General features: G+C 39.6%; 2 protein-coding genes and 1 pseudogene across 3 annotated transcripts; all 3 read left to right on the top strand.

Moving 5' to 3' along the window:
* The first annotated feature begins 305 nt into the window (after window positions 1-305).
* On the top strand, window positions 306-3,998 carry LOC145895851 (alpha-(1,6)-fucosyltransferase-like). The gene is made up of 7 exons (XM_082984632.1): window positions 306-393; window positions 651-748; window positions 932-1,184; window positions 1,588-1,843; window positions 2,485-2,655; window positions 2,904-3,051; window positions 3,666-3,998. The coding sequence occupies exons 1-7, from the start codon at window positions 306-308 to the stop codon at window positions 3,957-3,959; spliced, it is 1,308 nt and encodes a 435-aa protein (XP_082840758.1). The 3' UTR covers window positions 3,960-3,998.
* Window positions 3,999-6,339: 2,341 nt separating this feature from the next.
* On the top strand, window positions 6,340-10,719 carry LOC145893875 (alpha-(1,6)-fucosyltransferase-like; annotated as a pseudogene). The gene is made up of 8 exons (XR_014401523.1): window positions 6,340-6,504; window positions 6,951-7,021; window positions 7,286-7,383; window positions 7,584-7,836; window positions 8,237-8,492; window positions 9,134-9,304; window positions 9,553-9,695; window positions 10,309-10,719. The product of XR_014401523.1 is annotated as an alpha-(1,6)-fucosyltransferase-like (transcript).
* Window positions 10,720-12,976: 2,257 nt separating this feature from the next.
* On the top strand, window positions 12,977-17,333 carry LOC145895850 (alpha-(1,6)-fucosyltransferase-like). The gene is made up of 8 exons (XM_082984631.1): window positions 12,977-13,141; window positions 13,588-13,658; window positions 13,942-14,039; window positions 14,221-14,473; window positions 14,874-15,129; window positions 15,789-15,959; window positions 16,208-16,355; window positions 17,040-17,333. The coding sequence occupies exons 1-8, from the start codon at window positions 13,035-13,037 to the stop codon at window positions 17,331-17,333; spliced, it is 1,398 nt and encodes a 465-aa protein (XP_082840757.1). The 5' UTR covers window positions 12,977-13,034.
* Window positions 17,334-17,510: the final 177 nt, after the last annotated feature.

Below are 17,510 nucleotides of genomic sequence, written 5' to 3'. Positions count from 1 at the left end.
ACTTAACGTGCAGCTTGGTTTTCTTGTTTCTGGTTGTACACCTCATCCTTAGAGAACAAATGGATTGACGAAACATGTTGTTTTGATTTTTATGTTTTTTCGACTAGATCAGTGTTTCATAATCATTTTCAGTCACAATAAAAACGTTTGATAAAACCTTTGGCTTCCTTCACAATCAATACATTTTTGTTGTCATTTTTGACAAGATAGCTTTAACCACAGTAAAATCACTAATGAGTTCACACATTTTAGGTTCAGAAACCCCTGGTCTATATAGTACCAGTCGCTTTATGCGCGGTAACTCAATGTTATTATCAGGTGGAGTGCTTTCAGTTGCCACCCCAGCATCACTTTGTGGAATCGGGGTTCTGGTCCCTCAGAAGTATCTTGTAAGTAATGGAAACCTATCCTTTCATTTGGAACTTGTCGTCACCAACCCAGCGTTACCATTTGTGTTGCAATGGTAACATTTTTGTCATGTCAATGCAATTTATTATAAAAAGAACCTATAGTTCACCGCAAGGTATGTAACATATAGGGACAAGCTATATTCCAAGACTGGCATGTCTGCTGTTCCTATTGATTTAAATATACAGATTTATTTTTCGTTTGCTATCAATTTATTGTTTCTGCATAATTTTATTTCTTAGTATTACGAAGTCCCACAAACGTACACAAGGAAACGACAAAACCCAAAACGCTCGGTGCCTTGCGAAGATTTGTGCAGCAGAAACTGATCGTGCTACAGGTTGATTTACACTGTTTAACGTTTTTTGATGGCAATCAAAAAGAAATTGTCAAAATCTGCCCGCGTGTCATTTCTAAGCGTTAGGTGTTATAATTTTTATTAAACTAGCTGACATTAATCCATAGCATTTTTCCTCACGTAATTGGATAAGTTGTTGATTTATCAACTTTATCCCATAATTAGAATCCACGTAACTGCACGAGGGCACGGAAGCTTCTGTGCAAGATAAAAGTTGGTTGGTGCGGGTTTGGATGCCAACTCCACTACATCGGTATGTGTTTTCTACTGGCTGCAGGAACTAACAGGACCCTGGTTTTAAACATTGATTTGAAAAGCCACCCAACGATTAAATCCATCAACGAAGCTTATCTGCCCTTGAGCGAAACGTGCTCCCATTGGTCTGAAGAGGAATTTAATAAGGCCGATAATTTCGAAGGTAATAATTTTGGAGTTTTTTTTACTACACCGGAATTCGAACCCAGATCACCCAACCAGGTTTTCTGCTTGCTCTCAAACGCCTGACTTATGTTGCTGCTGTGTGAAAAGCAAGAATTGCTACATAATTCCACATTTTTCGATTTTGTTTTTAATGTATCTTATTGTACTCTGCCATTCTTGATAGTCAGTGTCGTATAAGTCTCCCCACTCTTCCTTAAAAGCCACAAGCCACAGATTGCTGTCAGCAAATTCAAACCGCGACTTGTTGCTTTTTTAATGCACATAGCACGTGCAGTATTTCATATTGCCGAAATAAAAGCAATGTCAAACAGATAGTAAGGTTCTCCTTAAATTAATTAGCAAGCCTTCTGCTTTGAAATTGTATTGTTGGACTTTGTCAGGCGACGGAGTCAAGGAAACGAGCGGCAGAAAACGAGTGGTCAAGTTTTTCATAAACGACATATTTCAACCCTTCACGGCGTTCGCTCCAAATACCTTCCCGGAATCTCTGAGGGACAAACTGGAACCAATATGTGAAGAACCACAAGTTTGGTGGGTTGGTCAGCTGATGACGTACATCACCAGAGCACAACCTTCCCTCACAAAACAAATTGAAGAACTCAAGCAGAAGATTGGGTTCGTTCACCCCATTGTAGGGTGAGTGTACCAGTATATATTTAAGGCATTGTAGATGTCACGTTGATTTGCAACTCTACCAATATCAGATGGGTTTGCATACATGCCCTACAATTGGGTGAAATGGGTTAGGATGTAATACACAATTGCTTCCTCTCACGTGTTTTTGCGATTGGCTGGTATCGGTCCAGAAAGCTATGGTGAGGTTGCAGTTGTAACACTTCCTAGAGGTTGACATGACCTGCTTCAAACAAGTAGGGAAAACATGCCTTCATTGAAAAACCGCAAAAAGATAGAAAGTAATCCGTTTCATCCCCACAACACGTCATTCGCGTTACTGCCACGCATACACACTCACATTTACTAACGCCTAGAAGTCCTCGCGGAAATTTCACGCAACCACTAGAGGCGTCAGCAACATGACGATACAAAAATATGGAACAGCAGTGACCGATAAGATGATAGCTAATCCAGCTTTACTTCTATCCATTTGCTAGATAAGTAGACTTGTTGGGATGAAACTGTTGGAAAGCACACCATGCATCCAACAAGATGTTGCTAACCAACATTTATTTCCTGGAAGTGCTTTAAGGGCAACTGCGATATCGTCTTCCACTTGTGTACGTATTACTACATACCAGAATGATAGTTTCGTTTCCAAGAGTCCACATACGAAGAACAGACAAGCTGCAGAGGGAAGCTAAGTTTCAGTCGATTGAAGTCTACATGGATCAGGTGGAGAAATGGTTTCACAAGCATCAACACGGAAACGTCTCACGCCGCGTATTTTTGGCAACAGATGACGTCAGCGTACATAAGGAGGCTCGTAAAAAGTACGTACAACTTTCATTTAGTTCTTGTTTTAACAACTTAAATGATGTGTCAGCTTTCTAGTCAGACGACCAAGTGTGGATAAAGGGTATAATGGCGTTAGCTGTACCTTGATCGACGAAATTTATTTGTCAGATTAAACATCAACTGAGCTGTCTTTATGGTCGCTGTTTCGACCTCAAAAAGAATCTACAAATAAGTAACGATAAGTTCCTGACCAACGTAACAAGTTTATGTCCATTCGTACCAGATATCCATCCTACACCTTCGTTACTTTGACCCATAACACAGAAACCGCCAAAGCTCAGAGGGAAACAGAAGCTGGTTTCTGGGGAATTGTTCAAGACTTGGCGTTGTTGGGTGAATGTGATCACGTGGTTTGCACTTTCAGCTCCAACGTGAGTAAACTAAACCCGTTTACATGAACAATTGAAGCGAATTCGAATGCGCTTCGAACAATTGCTCCCACGTTTTTTGCGCAAGAGGAGCGACGGAGCGCTCAATCCGTTCGCAGGAGGTGTATTGAATTCGCTTCGGTTTCAATCCACTTGGAACAAACGAACGGTTTATTTAAGTTTGTCACATTGAATTATTATGAACATTAAAAGATAAGTGCTTGACATAGGTTTTGGAGTTGCGTGTATAGACCGTCGACATTCGCTACCAATTTGTATTCCGCTATGTTTTTGAACCGCTGGTTCCCAAATTTCCCAAACTGTGATGCAACCAACCCTGAAAAAATGATGTGACGACGAACTAGGAAAACGTCCAGTTTTTTATAAAATTAAGGGAGTTTACCTATTTTAAAGGACGAATTCCCTCACGTAATCTGATAAATCGTTGGTGTCACTGCAATAGCGGAAATGTAACAGTTTATTCTCCAACTATAAGCTTGCGACGCCCCACCGACATTGAAATAAACGTCGCACTAATGCGTTGTGATTTACCTTTTGGGATCCTTTATTTGAAACCATTCGACACAGTTGTTGACATATTTCAATATGCTTTCCAGATCGGTCGGCTTATTCATGAAACGCTCCTAGCGAACTTCGACCCAAACCACGCGACTGCCACATCTGTAGACACCAACTGGTTTTATCCAGGACAGATTGGAGTTTATCAAGCGATCTCCGATCATAAACAAGAAGATCCCAATGGCATGCAAATGTTGATCGGGGATAACATCACCAATGTACGATGTCAACTGATGTGCAGTGGTTTCAACACAAGAACAAAAAAGACTGCAGTCTTTCCTCCGGAAAAAGCTAAAATAATTCCCCAGACTGCTGCGTACGCTATTTTTTAAGTAACATATATTGTTAAAATAGTCAAAAAGAAATTAATACACTAAAATTTATTATTCATGATATTAAGGCATAGGCTTGTCAATGTTGTGTCTGTTTTGAAGTCTCTTTCTCATGTGGGTGGTGTTCGTAATAATTTATTTCCAAAGTTCATGTCTGGCGTTTTGCTTTCATGTCATGTTAAAATAAACTTTTAAAATATGTGGCAAGCTGGGTATAAATAAAATTGTAAATTTATACGATTGTTAGCACACAAATGCAGCGTTTTTAAAGCAAGTTAGAATAGACCAGTCAATATATAAAATATTTACCACCGTTTTGTAATTTTTAACAATACTTTCGCCAACTACAAGCGATCACGTGAATGTACCATAGACTTTAAAAGCCTACAGCAACATGATTTTTCCATGGGGCAAAATAGGAAATTCTACATCACGGAAATCTGGCCACTGCCAAAGCAAGAGCGCAGTCAAATGCCGAGGCTCATAGCTGAGAAAAACGCAAGTGTGTGTAACGGATAGATAAAAGACGCCAAGGAAAGGCGGAAAAAGGCAACTGCAATGCAATTATCAGCAAATACTAGAGGTGCGCTACTTCTCACTATACTGGTATTCATGAGATGCAGGGGTAGAAGTTCCCAGCCGCATGATGCGAGAGAGCTGTTCTTAGTTCACTCGTGTTTGGCCACATGTCCAGCTGCGGTAAAGACGGGACACAGCGTTAGTGAACAAGCGGTGATGTCAAATTTCCATTATCTAGGCCACACGGAAACGGCTTTAACGTATAAGTTGATACCCGACTATAATGACTGTTGCTATAGTTGGAAAAACGTTGGTCTGTGTACTTCGAACCAATGTGATAAGAAACAGTAGCAAGTAAACGAGTAGGTTTCCGATAAAAAAACATCTAATCGTTTTCTTTCAATTCTCTAAAGGAAAACTGAATAGTGATTACTGCAATTAAATTCTGAATTTAATGAAATATATCCGGTGTAGACCATGGACCATTTTGTGATAACTTTTATTATTATTTGAGTACAAAAAAAATTCTTACTAATTGGTAAATATTGTTACGACCCAGCTTTGAGCTCTTCACCCTATATATAGGTTGCAATAGGATTACTAGACTTTGATATGTGTCAAACTTGTTAGGCGTGTTTGTAAGTGCATCACAGCATATAAGCGCAGCAAAGTTCTACAATAAATATTTGTTAGTTTGGGTTTTTCGAAGTGAAAACTTTACGGTTGATTTTTTTTTTATTTAAAACTTTTGACAGTTTTTTGATATGTAATACGTTGGTTTAAGTCAAAAATCTTGACGCGCTTCAAAGAATTAATCAATTGTCCCAACAAAAAGTTTCACTGCAGCTTCACAGTGACACCTTAATGAAGAAATTGTAGCTGCACAGAATCTACAGAAAACACTTTTCGTGCAAGAGTGGTTCGGAAATTAGGTTGGGCTTGAGAACTAAATCTTCAGCTTTGGGATATAGCATCCGCCTGAATTTTCAGTCATGTATCCTTCCATTTCCGTCATTACGTCATCACAGGAAAAAAACTCCTCGAAGACGCATGTCTCGTGCTTTTTCTGTTTGTGAGTTTCTCTGTGACTTTTTCTGTTTGTGAGTTTTCTCTGTGAAGAATTCTAACTTCCGTCGCCATTTTTTCACGACCGAACATTTCAACCCGTCGCCAAAACGTCTGGTTGTAATGATCGTACAATTGAATATCCTGGTAGGAAAGAGCCACACTTTAAACCACGTATTCACATGTTCATTTCTGCAAACAGAATCAAATTTTTGTCTCTTGACCCGTAATTAATGCATTGTTTTCAATGTCTGCAAAGGCTAATATTGTCCAAATGCGGAGTACGCTGTACAACATTACAAACTGCTTTAGCGCTTTTCTTTATTTTCATTTGGATAGTTGCAAATAATAAAAATACATTCTTAAATTATGTGACATTGCACACCATTACAGAATACAACTTCCCATTTTGAAATCAAACAAGTGTGTATTAACGTCATTCGCGTTACTGCCACGCATACACACTCACATTTACTAACGCCTAAAAGTCATCGCGGAAATTACACACAACTACTAGAGGCGCAAGAAACATGATGATACAAAAATATGGAACAGCAGTGACCTATAAGATGATAGCTAATCCAGCTTTACTTCTATCCATATGCTAGATAAGTAGACTTGTTGGGATGAAACTGTTGGAAAGCACACCATGCATCCAACAAGATGTTGCTAACCAACATTTATTTCCTGGAAGTGCTTTGAGGGCAACTGCGATATCGTCTTCCACTTGTGTACGTATTACTACATACCAGAATGATAGTTTCGTTTCCAGGAGTTTACATACGAAGAACAGACAAGCTGCAGAGGGAAGCTAAGTTTCAGTCGATTGAAATCTACATGGATCAGGTGGAGAAATGGTTTCAAAAGAAAAGGAAACCAACATGAGATCCAGGAAAATTTCTACGATATTTTGTGTTGTATGTTTGGCTGGGGTACTTCTCTACATCATTTGCAATTACAAGTAAGATGAAATTCCTGTTGATGCCAGGCATATTGGTCACAATTTACCCGGCCCAATAACCGCCGAGCTACTGTAGTTCAGTTGGTAGAGCGTTAGGCCTGGCTAGTCCAGGGTCGTGAGTTTAAACTTAACGTGCAGCTTGGTTTTCTTGTTTCTGGTTGTACACCTCATTCTTAGAGAACAGAGAAAGGATTGACGAAACATGTTGTTTTGATTTTTATGTTTTTTCGACTAGATCAGTGTTTCATAATCATTTTCAGTCACAATAAAAACGTTTGATAAAACTTTTGGCTTCCTTCACAATCAATGCATTTTTGTTGTCATTTTTGACAAGATAGCTTCAACCACAGTAAAATCGCTAATAAGTTCACACATCTTAGGTTCAGAAACCCCTGGTCAATATAGTACCAGTCGCTTTATGCGCGGTAACTCAACTTTATTATCAGGTGGAGTGCTTCCAGTTGCCACCCCAGCATCACTTTGTGGAATCGGGGTTCTGGTCCCTCAGAAACATCTTGTAAGTAATGGAAACCTATCCTTTCATTTGGAACTTGTCGTCATCAACCTAGCGTTACCATTTGTGTTGCAATGGCAACATTTTGGTCATGTCAATACAATTTATTGTTAAAAATACCTATACGTTCCCCGCAAGGTATGTAACATATAGGGACAAACTATATTCCAAGACTGGTATAAATGCCTGCTGTTCCTATTGATTTAAATATACAGATTTATTTTTCGTTTGCTATCAATTTCTTGTTTCTGCATAATTATTTCTTAGTATTACGAAGTCCCACAAACGTACACAAGGAAACGACAAAACCCAAAACGCTCGGTGCCTTGCGAAGATTTGTGCAGCAGAAACTGATCGTGCTACAGGTTGATTTACACTGTTTAACGTTTTTTGATGGCAATCAAAAAAATTGTCAAAATCTGCCCTCGTGTCATTTCTAAGCCAATCGCGCCCGAATCGCGTTAGGTGTTATAATTTTTATTAAACTAGCCGATATTAATCCATAGCATTTTGCCTCGCGTAATTGGATAAGTTGTTGATTTATCAACTTTATCCCTTAATTAAGAATCCACGTAACTGCACGAGGGCACGGAAGCTTCTGTGCAAGATAAAAGTTGATTGGTGCGGGTTTGGATGCCAACTCCACTACATCGGTATGTGTTTTCTACTGGCTACAGGAACTAACAGGACCCTGGTTTTAAACATTGATTTGAAAAGCCACCCAACGATTAAATCCATCAACGAAGCTTATCTGCCATTGAGCGAAACGTGCTCCCATTGGTCTGAAGAGGAATTTAATAAGGCCGATATTTTCGAAGGTAATAATTTTGGAGTTTTTTTACTACACCGGAATTCGAACCCAGATCACCCAACCAGGTTTTCTGCTTGCTCTCAAACGCCTGACTTATGTTGCTGCTGTTTGAAAACCAAGAATTGCTACATAATTCCACATTTTTCGATTTTGCTTTTAATGCATCTTATTGTACTCTGTCATTCTTGGTCAGTGTCGTATAACTTTCCCCCACTCTTCCTTAAAAGCCACAAGCCACAGATTGCTGTCAGCAAATTCAAACCGCGACTTGTTGCTTTTTTAATGCACATAACACGTGCAGTATTTCATATCGCCGAAATAAAGGCAATGTCAAACAGATGGTAAGGTTCTCCTTAAATTAATTAGCAAGCCTTCTGCTTTGAAATTGTATTGTTGGACTTTCTCAGGCGACGGAGACAAGGAAACGAGCGGCAGCAAACGAGTGGTCAAGTTTTTCATAAACGACATATTTCAACCCTTCACGGCGTTCGCTCCAAATACCTTCCCGGAATCTCTGAGGGACAAACTGGAACCAATATGTGAAGAACCACAAGTTTGGTGGGTTGGTCAGCTGATGACGTACATCACCAGAGCACAACCTTCCCTCATAAAACAAATTGAAGAACTCAAGCAGAAGATTGGGTTCGTTCACCCCATTGTAGGGTGAGTGTACCAGTATATATTTAAGGCATTGTAGATGTCACGTTGATTTGCAACTCTACCAATATCAGATGGGTTTGCATACATGCCCTACAATTGGGTGAAATGGGTTAGGATGTAATACACAATTGCTTCCTCTCACGTGTTTTTGCGATTGGCTGGTATCGGTCCAGAAAGCTATGGTGAGGTTGCAGTTGTAACACTTCCTAGAGGTTCGCATGACCTGCTTCAAACAAGTAGGGAAAACATGCCTTCATTGAAAAACCGCAAAAAGATAGAAAGTAATCCGTTTCATCCCCACAACACGTCATTCGCGTTACTGCCACGCATACACACTCACATTTACTAACGCCTAGAAGTCCTCGCGGAAATTTCACGCAACCACTAGAGGCGTCAGCAACATGACGATACAAAAATATGGAACAGCAGTGACCTATAAGATGATAGCTAATCCAGCTTTACTTCTATCCATATGCTAGATAAGTAGACTTGTTGGGATGAAACTGTTGGAAAGCACACCATGCATCCAACAAGTTGTTGCTAACCAACATTTATTTCCTGGAAGTGCTTTAAGGGCAACTGCGATATCGTCTTCCACTTGTGTACGTATTACTACATACCAGAATGATAGTTTCGTTTCCAAGAGTCCACATACGAAGAACAGACAAGCTGCAGAGGGAAGCTAAGTTTCAGTCGATTGAAGTCTACATGGATCAGGTGGAGAAATGGTTTCACAAGCATCAACACGGAAACGTTTCACGCCGCGTATTTTTGGCAACAGATGACATCAGCGTACATAAGGAGGCTCGTAAAAAGTACGTACAACTTTCATTTAGTTCTTGTTTTAACAACTTAATTGATGTGTCAACTTTCTAGTCGGACGACCAAGTGTGGTTAAAGGGTATAATAGCGTTAGCTGTACCTTGATCGACGAAATATACTTGTCAGATTAAACATCAACTGAGCTGTCTTTATGGTCGCTATTTCGACCTCAAAAAGAATCTACAAATAAGTAACGATAAGTTCCTGACCAACGTAACAAGTTTATGTCCATTCGTACCAGATATCCATCCTACACCTTCGTTACTTTGACCCATAACACAGAAACCGCCAAAGCTCAGAGGGAAACAAAAGCTGGTGGTTCTTGTTCAAGACTTGGCGTTGTTGGGTGAATGTGATCACGTGGTTTGCACTTTCAGCTCCAACGTGAGTAAACTAAAACCGTTTACATGAACAATTGAAGCGAATTCGAATGCGCTTCGAACAATTGCTCCCACGTTTTTTGCGCAAGAGGAGCGACGGAGCGCTCAATCCGTTCGCAGAAGGTGTATTGAATTCGCTTCGGTTTCAATTCACTTGGAACAAACGAACGGTTTAGTTAAGTTTGTCACATTGAATTATTATGAACATTAAAAGATAAGTGCTTGAGATAGGTTTTGGAGTTGCGTGTATAGACCGTCGACATTCGCTACCAATTTGTATTCCGCTATGTTTTAAACCGCTGGTTCCCAAATTTCCCAAACTGTGATGCAACCAACCCTGAAAAAATGATGTGGCGACGAACTAGGAAAACGTCCAGTTTTTTATAAAATTATGGGAGTTTACCTATTTTAAAGGACGAATTCCCTTACGTAATCTGATAAATCGTTCGTGTCACTGCAATAGCGCAAATGAAACAGTTTATTCTCCAACTATAAGCTTGTGACGCCCCACCGACATTGAAATAAACGTCGCACTAATGCGTTGTGATTTACCTTTTGGGATCCTTTATTTGAAACCATTCGACACAGTTGTTGACATATTTCAATATGCTTTCCAGATCGGTCGGCTTATTCATGAAACGCTCCTAGCGAACTTCGACCCAAACCCCGCGACTGCCACATCTGTAGACACCAACTGGTTCTATCCAGGACAGATTGGAGTTTATCAAGCGATCTCTGACTATAAACAAGAAGACCCCAATGGCATGCAAATGATGATCGGGGATAACATCACCAATGTAAGATGTCAACTGATGTGCAGTGGTTTCAACACAAGAACAAAAAAGACTGCAGTCTTTCCTCCGGAAAAAGCTAAAATAATTCCCCAGACAGCTGCGTACGCTATTTTTTGAAAAGTAACATATATTTTTGAAATAGTCAAAAAGAAATTCATGCGCTCAAATATATGATTCACGATATTGTGGCATAGGCTTGTCAATGTTGTGTCTGTTTTGAAGTCTCTTTCTCATGTGGGCGGTGTTCGTAATAATTTATATCCAAAGTTCATGTCTGGCGTTTTGCTTTCATGTCATGTTAAAATAAACTTTTAAAATATGTGGCAAGCTGGGTATAAATAAAATTGTAATTTTATACGATTGTTAGCACACAAATGCAGCGTTTTTAAAGCAAGTTAGAATAGACAGTCAATATATAAAATATTTACCACCGTTTTGTTATTTTTAACAATACTTTCGCCAACTACAAGCGATCACGTGAATGTACCATAGACTTTAAAAGCCAACAGCAACATGATTTTTCAATGGGGCAAAATAGGAAATTCTACATCACGCAAATCTGGCCACCGCCAAAGCAAGAGCGCAGTCAAATGCCGAGGCTCATAGCTGAGAAAAACGCAAGTGTGTGTAACGGATAGATAAAAGACGTCAAGGAAAGGCGGAAAAACGCAACTGCAATTATCAGCAAATACTAGAGGTGCGCTACTTCTCACTATACTGGTATTCATGAGATGCAGGGGTAGAAGTGCCCATGATGCGAGAGAGCTGTTCTTAGTTCACTCGTGTTTGGCCACATGTCCAGCTGCGGTATAGACGGGACACAGCGTTAGTGAACAAACGGTGATGTCAAATTTCCATTATCTAGGCCACACGGAAACGGCTTTAACGTATAAGTTGATACCCGACTATAATGACTGTTGCTATATAGTTGGAAAAACGTTGGTCTGTGTACTTCGAACCAATGTGATAAGAAACAGTAGCAAGTAAACGAGTAGGTTTCCGATAAAAAAACATCTAATCGTTTTCTTTCAATTCTCTGAAGGAAAACTGAATAGTGATTACTGCAATTAAATTCTGAATTTAATGAAATATATCCGGTGGAGACCATGGACCATGCATTTTCCTCGTTTTGTGGTAACTTTTATTGTTATTTGAGTAAAAAAAAAATTCTTACTAATTGGTAAATATTGTTAAGACCCAGCTTTAAGCTCTTCACCCTACATATGGGTTGCAATAGGATTACTAAACTTTGATCTGTGTCAACCTTGTTAAGCGTGTTTGTAAATGCATCACAGCATATAAGCGCAGCAAAGGATGCATCAACTCGCAAAGTTCTACAATAAGTATTTGTAAGTTTGTGTTTTTCGAAGTGAACACTTTGCGGTTAATTTTTTTTTAATTAAAACTTTTGAAAGTTTTTTGATGTGTGAGACGTTGGTTTAAGTCAAAAACCTTTACGCGCTTCAAAGAATTAATCATTTTGCCTCACAAAAAGTTTCCACTGCAGCTTCACAGTGACACTTTAAAGAAGAAATTGTGGTTGCATAGAATCTACAGAAAACAGTTTTCGTGCAAGAGTGGTTCGGAAAGTAGGTTGGCCTTGAGAACTAAGTCTTGAGCTAGGGGATATAGCATCCGCCTGAATTTTCAGTCATGTATCCTTCCATTTCCGTCATCACAGGAAGAAAACTCCTCGAAGACGTATGTCTCGTGCTTTTTCTGTTTGTGAGTTTCTCTGTGACTTCGAAGAATTCTAACTTCCGTCGCCATTTTTTCACGACCGAACATTTCAACCCGTCGCCAAAACGTCTGGTTGTAATGATCGTACAATTGAATATCCTGGTAGGAAAGATCCACACTTTATACCACGTATTCACATGTTCATTTCTGCAAACAGAATCAAATTTTTGTCTCTTGACCCGTAATTAATGCATTGTTTTCAATGTCTGCAAAGGCTAATATTGTCCAAATGCGGAGTACGCTGTACAACATTACAAACTGCTTTAGCGCTTTTCTTTATTTTCATTTGGATAGTTGCAAATAATAAAAATACATTCTTAAATTATGTGACATTGCACACCATTACAGAATACAACTTCCCATTTTGAAATCAAACAAGTGTGTATTAACGTCATTCGCGTTACTGCCACGCATACACACTCACATTTACTAACGCCTAAAAGTCATCGCGGAAATTACACACAACTACTAGAGGCGCAAGAAACATGATGATACAAAAATATGGAACAGCAGTGACCTATAAGATGATAGCTAATCCAGCTTTACTTCTATCCATATGCTAGATAAGTAGACTTGTTGGGATGAAACTGTTGGAAAGCACACCATGCATCCAACAAGATGTTGCTAACCAACATTTATTTCCTGGAAGTGCTTTGAGGGCAACTGCGATATCGTCTTCCACTTGTGTACGTATTACTACATACCAGAATGATAGTTTCGTTTCCAGGAGTTTACATACGAAGAACAGACAAGCTGCAGAGGGAAGCTAAGTTTCAGTCGATTGAAATCTACATGGATCAGGTGGAGAAATGGTTTCAAAAGAAAAGGAAACCAACATGAGATCCAGGAAAATTTCTACGATATTTTGTGTTGTATGTTTGGCTGGGGTACTTCTCTACATCATTTGCAATTACAAGTAAGATGAAATTCCTGTTGATGCCAGGCATATTGGTCACAATTTACCCGGCCCAATAACCGCCGAGCTACTGTAGTTCAGTTGGTAGGGCGTTAGGCCTGGCTAGCCCAGGGTCGTGAGTTTAAACTTAACGTGCAGCTTGGTTTTCTTGTTTCTGGTTGTACACCTCATTCTTAGAGAACAGAGAAAGGATTGACGAAACATGTTGTTTTGATTTTTATGTTTTTTCGACTAGATCAGTGTTTCATAATCATTTTCAGTCACAATAAAAACGTTTGATAAAACCTTTGGCTTCCTTCACAATCAATGCATTTTTGTTGTCATTTTTGACAAGATAGCTTCAACCACAGTAAAATCGCTAATAAGTTCACACATCTTAGGTTCAGAAACCCCTGGTCAATATAGTACCAGTCGCTTTATGCGCGGTAACTCAACTTTATTATCAGGTGGAGTGCTTCCAGTTGCCACCCCAGCATCACTTTGTGGAATCGGGGTTCTGGTCCCTCAGAAACATCTTGTAAGTAATGGAAACCTATCCTTTCATTTGGAACTTGTCGTCATCAACCTAGCGTTACCATTTGTGTTGCAATGGCAACATTTTGGTCATGTCAATACAATTTATTGTTAAAAATACCTATACGTTCCCCGCAAGGTATGTAACATATAGGGACAAACTATATTCCAAGACTGGTATAAATTGATTTTTATAAATTGATATAAATTGGTTCCTATTGATTTAAATATACAGATTTATTTTTCGTTTGCTATCAATTTATTGTTTCTGCATAATTATTTCTTAGTATTACGAAGTCCCACAAACGTACACAAGGAAACGACAAAACCCAAAACGCTCGGTGCCTTGCGAAGATTTGTGCAGCAGAAACTGATCGTGCTACAGGTTGATTTACACTGTTTAACGTTTTTTGATGGCAATTAAACAAATTGTCAAAATCTGCCCGCGTGTCATTTCTAAACGTTAGGTGTTATAATTTTCATTAAACAAGCTGACATTAATCCATAGCATTTTGCCTCACGTAATTGGATAAGTTGTTGATTTATCAACTTTATCCCATAATTAGAATCCACGTAACTGCACGAGGGCACGGAGACTTCTGTGCAAGATACAAGTTGATTGGTGCGGGTTCGGATGCCAACTCCACTACATCGGTATGTGTTTTCTACTGGCTGCAGGAACTAACAGGACCCTGGTTTTAAACATTGATTTGAAAAGCCACCCAACGATTAAATCCATCAACGAAGCTTATCTGCCCTTGAGCGAAACGTGCTCCCATTGGTCTGAAGAGGAATTCAATGAGGCCGATAATTTCGAAGGTAATAATTTTGGAGTTTTTTTTACTACACAGGGATTCGAACCCAGATCACCCAACCAGGTTTTCTGCTTGCTCTCAAACGCCTGACTTATGTTGCTGCTGTGTGAAAAGCAAGAATTGCTACATAATTCCACATTTTTCGATTTTGTTTTTAATGTATCTTATTGTACTCTGGTATTCTTGGTCAGCGTCGTATAAGTTTCCCCACTCTTCCTTAAAAGCCACAAGCCACAGATTGCTGTCAGCAAATTCAAACGGCGACTTGTTGCTTTTTTAATGCACATAACACGTGCAGTATTTCATATCGCCGAAATAAAGGCATTGTCAAACAGATAGTAAGGTTCTCCTTAAATTAATTAGCAAGCCTTCTGCTTTGAAATTGTATTGCTGGACTTTCTCAGGCGACGGAGTCAAGGAAACGAGCGGCAGGAAACGAGTGGTCAAGTTTTTTATAAACGACCTATTTCAACCCTTCACGGCGTTCGCTCCAAACACCTTCCCGGAATCTCTGAAGGACAAACTGGAACCAATATGTGAAGAACCACAAGTTTGGTGGGTTGGTCAGCTGATGACGTACATCACCAGAGCACAAACTTCTCTCACAAAACAAATCGAAGAACTCAAGCAGAAGATTGGGTTCGTTCATCCCATTGTAGGGTGAGTGTACCAGTATATATTTCAGGCATTGTAGATGTCATGTTCTTCCACTTAAATCAAATGATGCTGTTGATTGCAACTCTACCAATATCAGATGGGTTTGCATACATGCGCTACAATTGGGTGAAATGGGTTAGGATGTATTACACAATTGCTTAATCTCACATGTTTTTGCTGATATCGGTCGAGAAAGTTATGGTGAGGTTGCAGTTGTAACACTTCCTAGAGGTTCGCATGACCTGCTTCAAACAAGCAGGGTAAACATGCCTTCATTGAAAAGCGCAAAAAGATAGGAAGTAATCCGTTTCATCCCCACAACACGTCATTCGCGCTACTGCCACGCATACACACTCACATTTACTAACGCCTAAAAGTCGTCGCGGAAATCACACGCAACCACTAGAGGCGTAAGAAACATGATGATACAAAAATATGGAACAGCAGTGACCGATAAGATGATAGCTAATCCAGCTTTACTTCTATCCATATGCTAGATAAGTAGATTTGTTGGGATGAAACTGTTGGAAAGCACACCATGCATCCAACAAGATGTTGCTAACCAACATTTATTTCCTGGAAGTGCTTTGAGGGCAACTGCGATATCGTCTTCCACTTGTGTACGTATTACTACATACCAGAATGATAGTTTCGTTTCCAAGAGTTCACATACGAAGAACAGACAAGCTGCAGAGGGAAGCTAAGTTTCAGTCGATTGAAGTCTACATGGATCAGGTGGAGAAATGGTTTCACAAGCATCAACACGGAAACGTCTCGCGCCGCGTATTTTTGGCAACAGATGACGTCAGCGTACATAAGGAGGCTCGTAAAAAGTACGTACAACTTTCATTTAGTTCTTGTTTTAACAACTTAAATGATGTGTCAACTTTCTAGTCGGACGACCAAGTGTGGTTAAAGGGTATAATAGCGTTAGCTGTACCTTGATCGACGAAATATACTTGTCAGATTAAACATCAACTGAGCTGTCTTTATGGTCGCTGTTTCGACCTCAAAAAGAATCTACAAATAAGTAACGATAAGTTCCTGACCAACGTAACAAGTTTATGTCCATTCGTACCAGATATCCATCCTACATCTTCGTTACTTTGACCCATAACACAGAAACCGCCAAAGCTCAGAGGGAAACAGAAGCTGGTTTCTGGGGAATTGTTCAAGACTTGGCGTTGTTGGGTGAATGTGATCACGTGGTTTGCACTTTCAGCTCCAACGTGAGTAAACTAAACCCGTTTACATGAACAATTGAAGCGAATTCGAATGCGCTTCGAACAATTGCTCCCACGTTTTTTGCGCAAGAGGAGCGACGGAGCGCTCAATCCGTTCGCAGGAGGTGTATTGAATTCGCTTCGGATTCAATCCACTAGGAACAGACGAACGCGAAGGGTTGTAGGAGGTGTATTGAATTCGCTTCGGTTTCAATCCACTTGGAACAAACGAACGGTTTATTTAAGTTTGTCACATTGAATTATTATGAACATTAAAAGATAAGTGCTTGACATAGGTTTTGGAGTTGCGTGTATAGACCGTCGACATTCGCTACCAATTTGTATTCCGCCATGTTTTAAACCACTGGTTCCCAAATTTCCCAAACTGTGATGCAACCCAACCAACCCTGAAAAAATGATGTGGCGGCGAACTAGGAAAACGTCCAGTTTTTTATAAAATTAAGGGAGTTTACCTATTTTAAAGGACGAATTCCCTTACGTAATATGATAAATCGTTCGTGTCACTGCAATAGCGCAAATGTAACTGCTGTTTATTCTCCAACTATAAGCTTGTGACGCCCCACCGACATTGAAATAAACGTCGCACTAATGCGTTGTGATTTACCTTTTGGGATCCTTTATTTGAAACCATTCGACACAGTTGTTGACATATTTCAATATGCTTTCCAGATCGGTCGGCTTATTCATGAAATGCTCCTAGCGAACTTCGACCCAAACCCCGCGACTGCCACATCTGTAGACACCAACTGGTTCTATCCAGGACAGATTGGAGTTTATCAAGCGATCTCTGACTATAAACAAGAAGACCCCAATGGCATGCAAATGTTGATTGGGGATAACATCACCAATGTACGATGTCAACTGATGTGCAATGGTTTCAACACAAGAACAAAAAAGATTGCAGTCTTTCCTCCGGAAAAAGCTAAAATAATTCCCCAGACTGCTGCGTACGCTATTTTTTAAGTAACATATATTTTTGAAACAGTCAAAAAGAAATTAATACACTCAAATATATGATTCACGATATTGAGGCATAGGCTTGTCAATGTTGTGTCTGTTTTGAATTCTTTTGCTCATGTGGGCGGTGTTCGTAATAATTTATATCCAAAGTTCATGTCTGGCGTTTTGCTTTCATGTCAT

The sequence above is a fragment of the Ascidia mentula genome, chromosome 3 (genome assembly GCF_947561715.1).
Source record: "Ascidia mentula chromosome 3, kaAscMent1.1, whole genome shotgun sequence".
In the NCBI taxonomy this organism is placed as follows: domain Eukaryota; kingdom Metazoa; phylum Chordata; class Ascidiacea; order Phlebobranchia; family Ascidiidae; genus Ascidia; species Ascidia mentula.
This window is presented reverse-complemented; position numbering and strand designations above follow the sequence as displayed.

What these genes read in the sequence shown, in the direction of transcription:
- LOC145895850 (XM_082984631.1), top strand. Translation starts at nt 13,035, where the DNA reads ATGGTTTCAAAAGAAAAGGAAACCAACATGAGATCCAGGAAAATTTCT. An exon ending in TACATCATTTGCAATTACAA is followed by an intron (nt 13,142 to 13,587) that starts GTAAGATGAAAT and finishes CTTTATTATCAG; the next exon opens with GTGGAGTGCTTCCAGTTGCC. An exon ending in TTTGCACTTTCAGCTCCAAC is followed by an intron (nt 16,356 to 17,039) that starts GTGAGTAAACTA and finishes TATGCTTTCCAG; the next exon opens with ATCGGTCGGCTTATTCATGA.
- LOC145895851 (XM_082984632.1), top strand. Translation starts at nt 306, where the DNA reads ATGTTATTATCAGGTGGAGTGCTTTCAGTTGCCACCCCAGCATCACTT. An exon ending in TTCGTTCACCCCATTGTAGG is followed by an intron (nt 1,844 to 2,484) that starts GTGAGTGTACCA and finishes TTCGTTTCCAAG; the next exon opens with AGTCCACATACGAAGAACAG. An exon ending in TTTGCACTTTCAGCTCCAAC is followed by an intron (nt 3,052 to 3,665) that starts GTGAGTAAACTA and finishes TATGCTTTCCAG; the next exon opens with ATCGGTCGGCTTATTCATGA.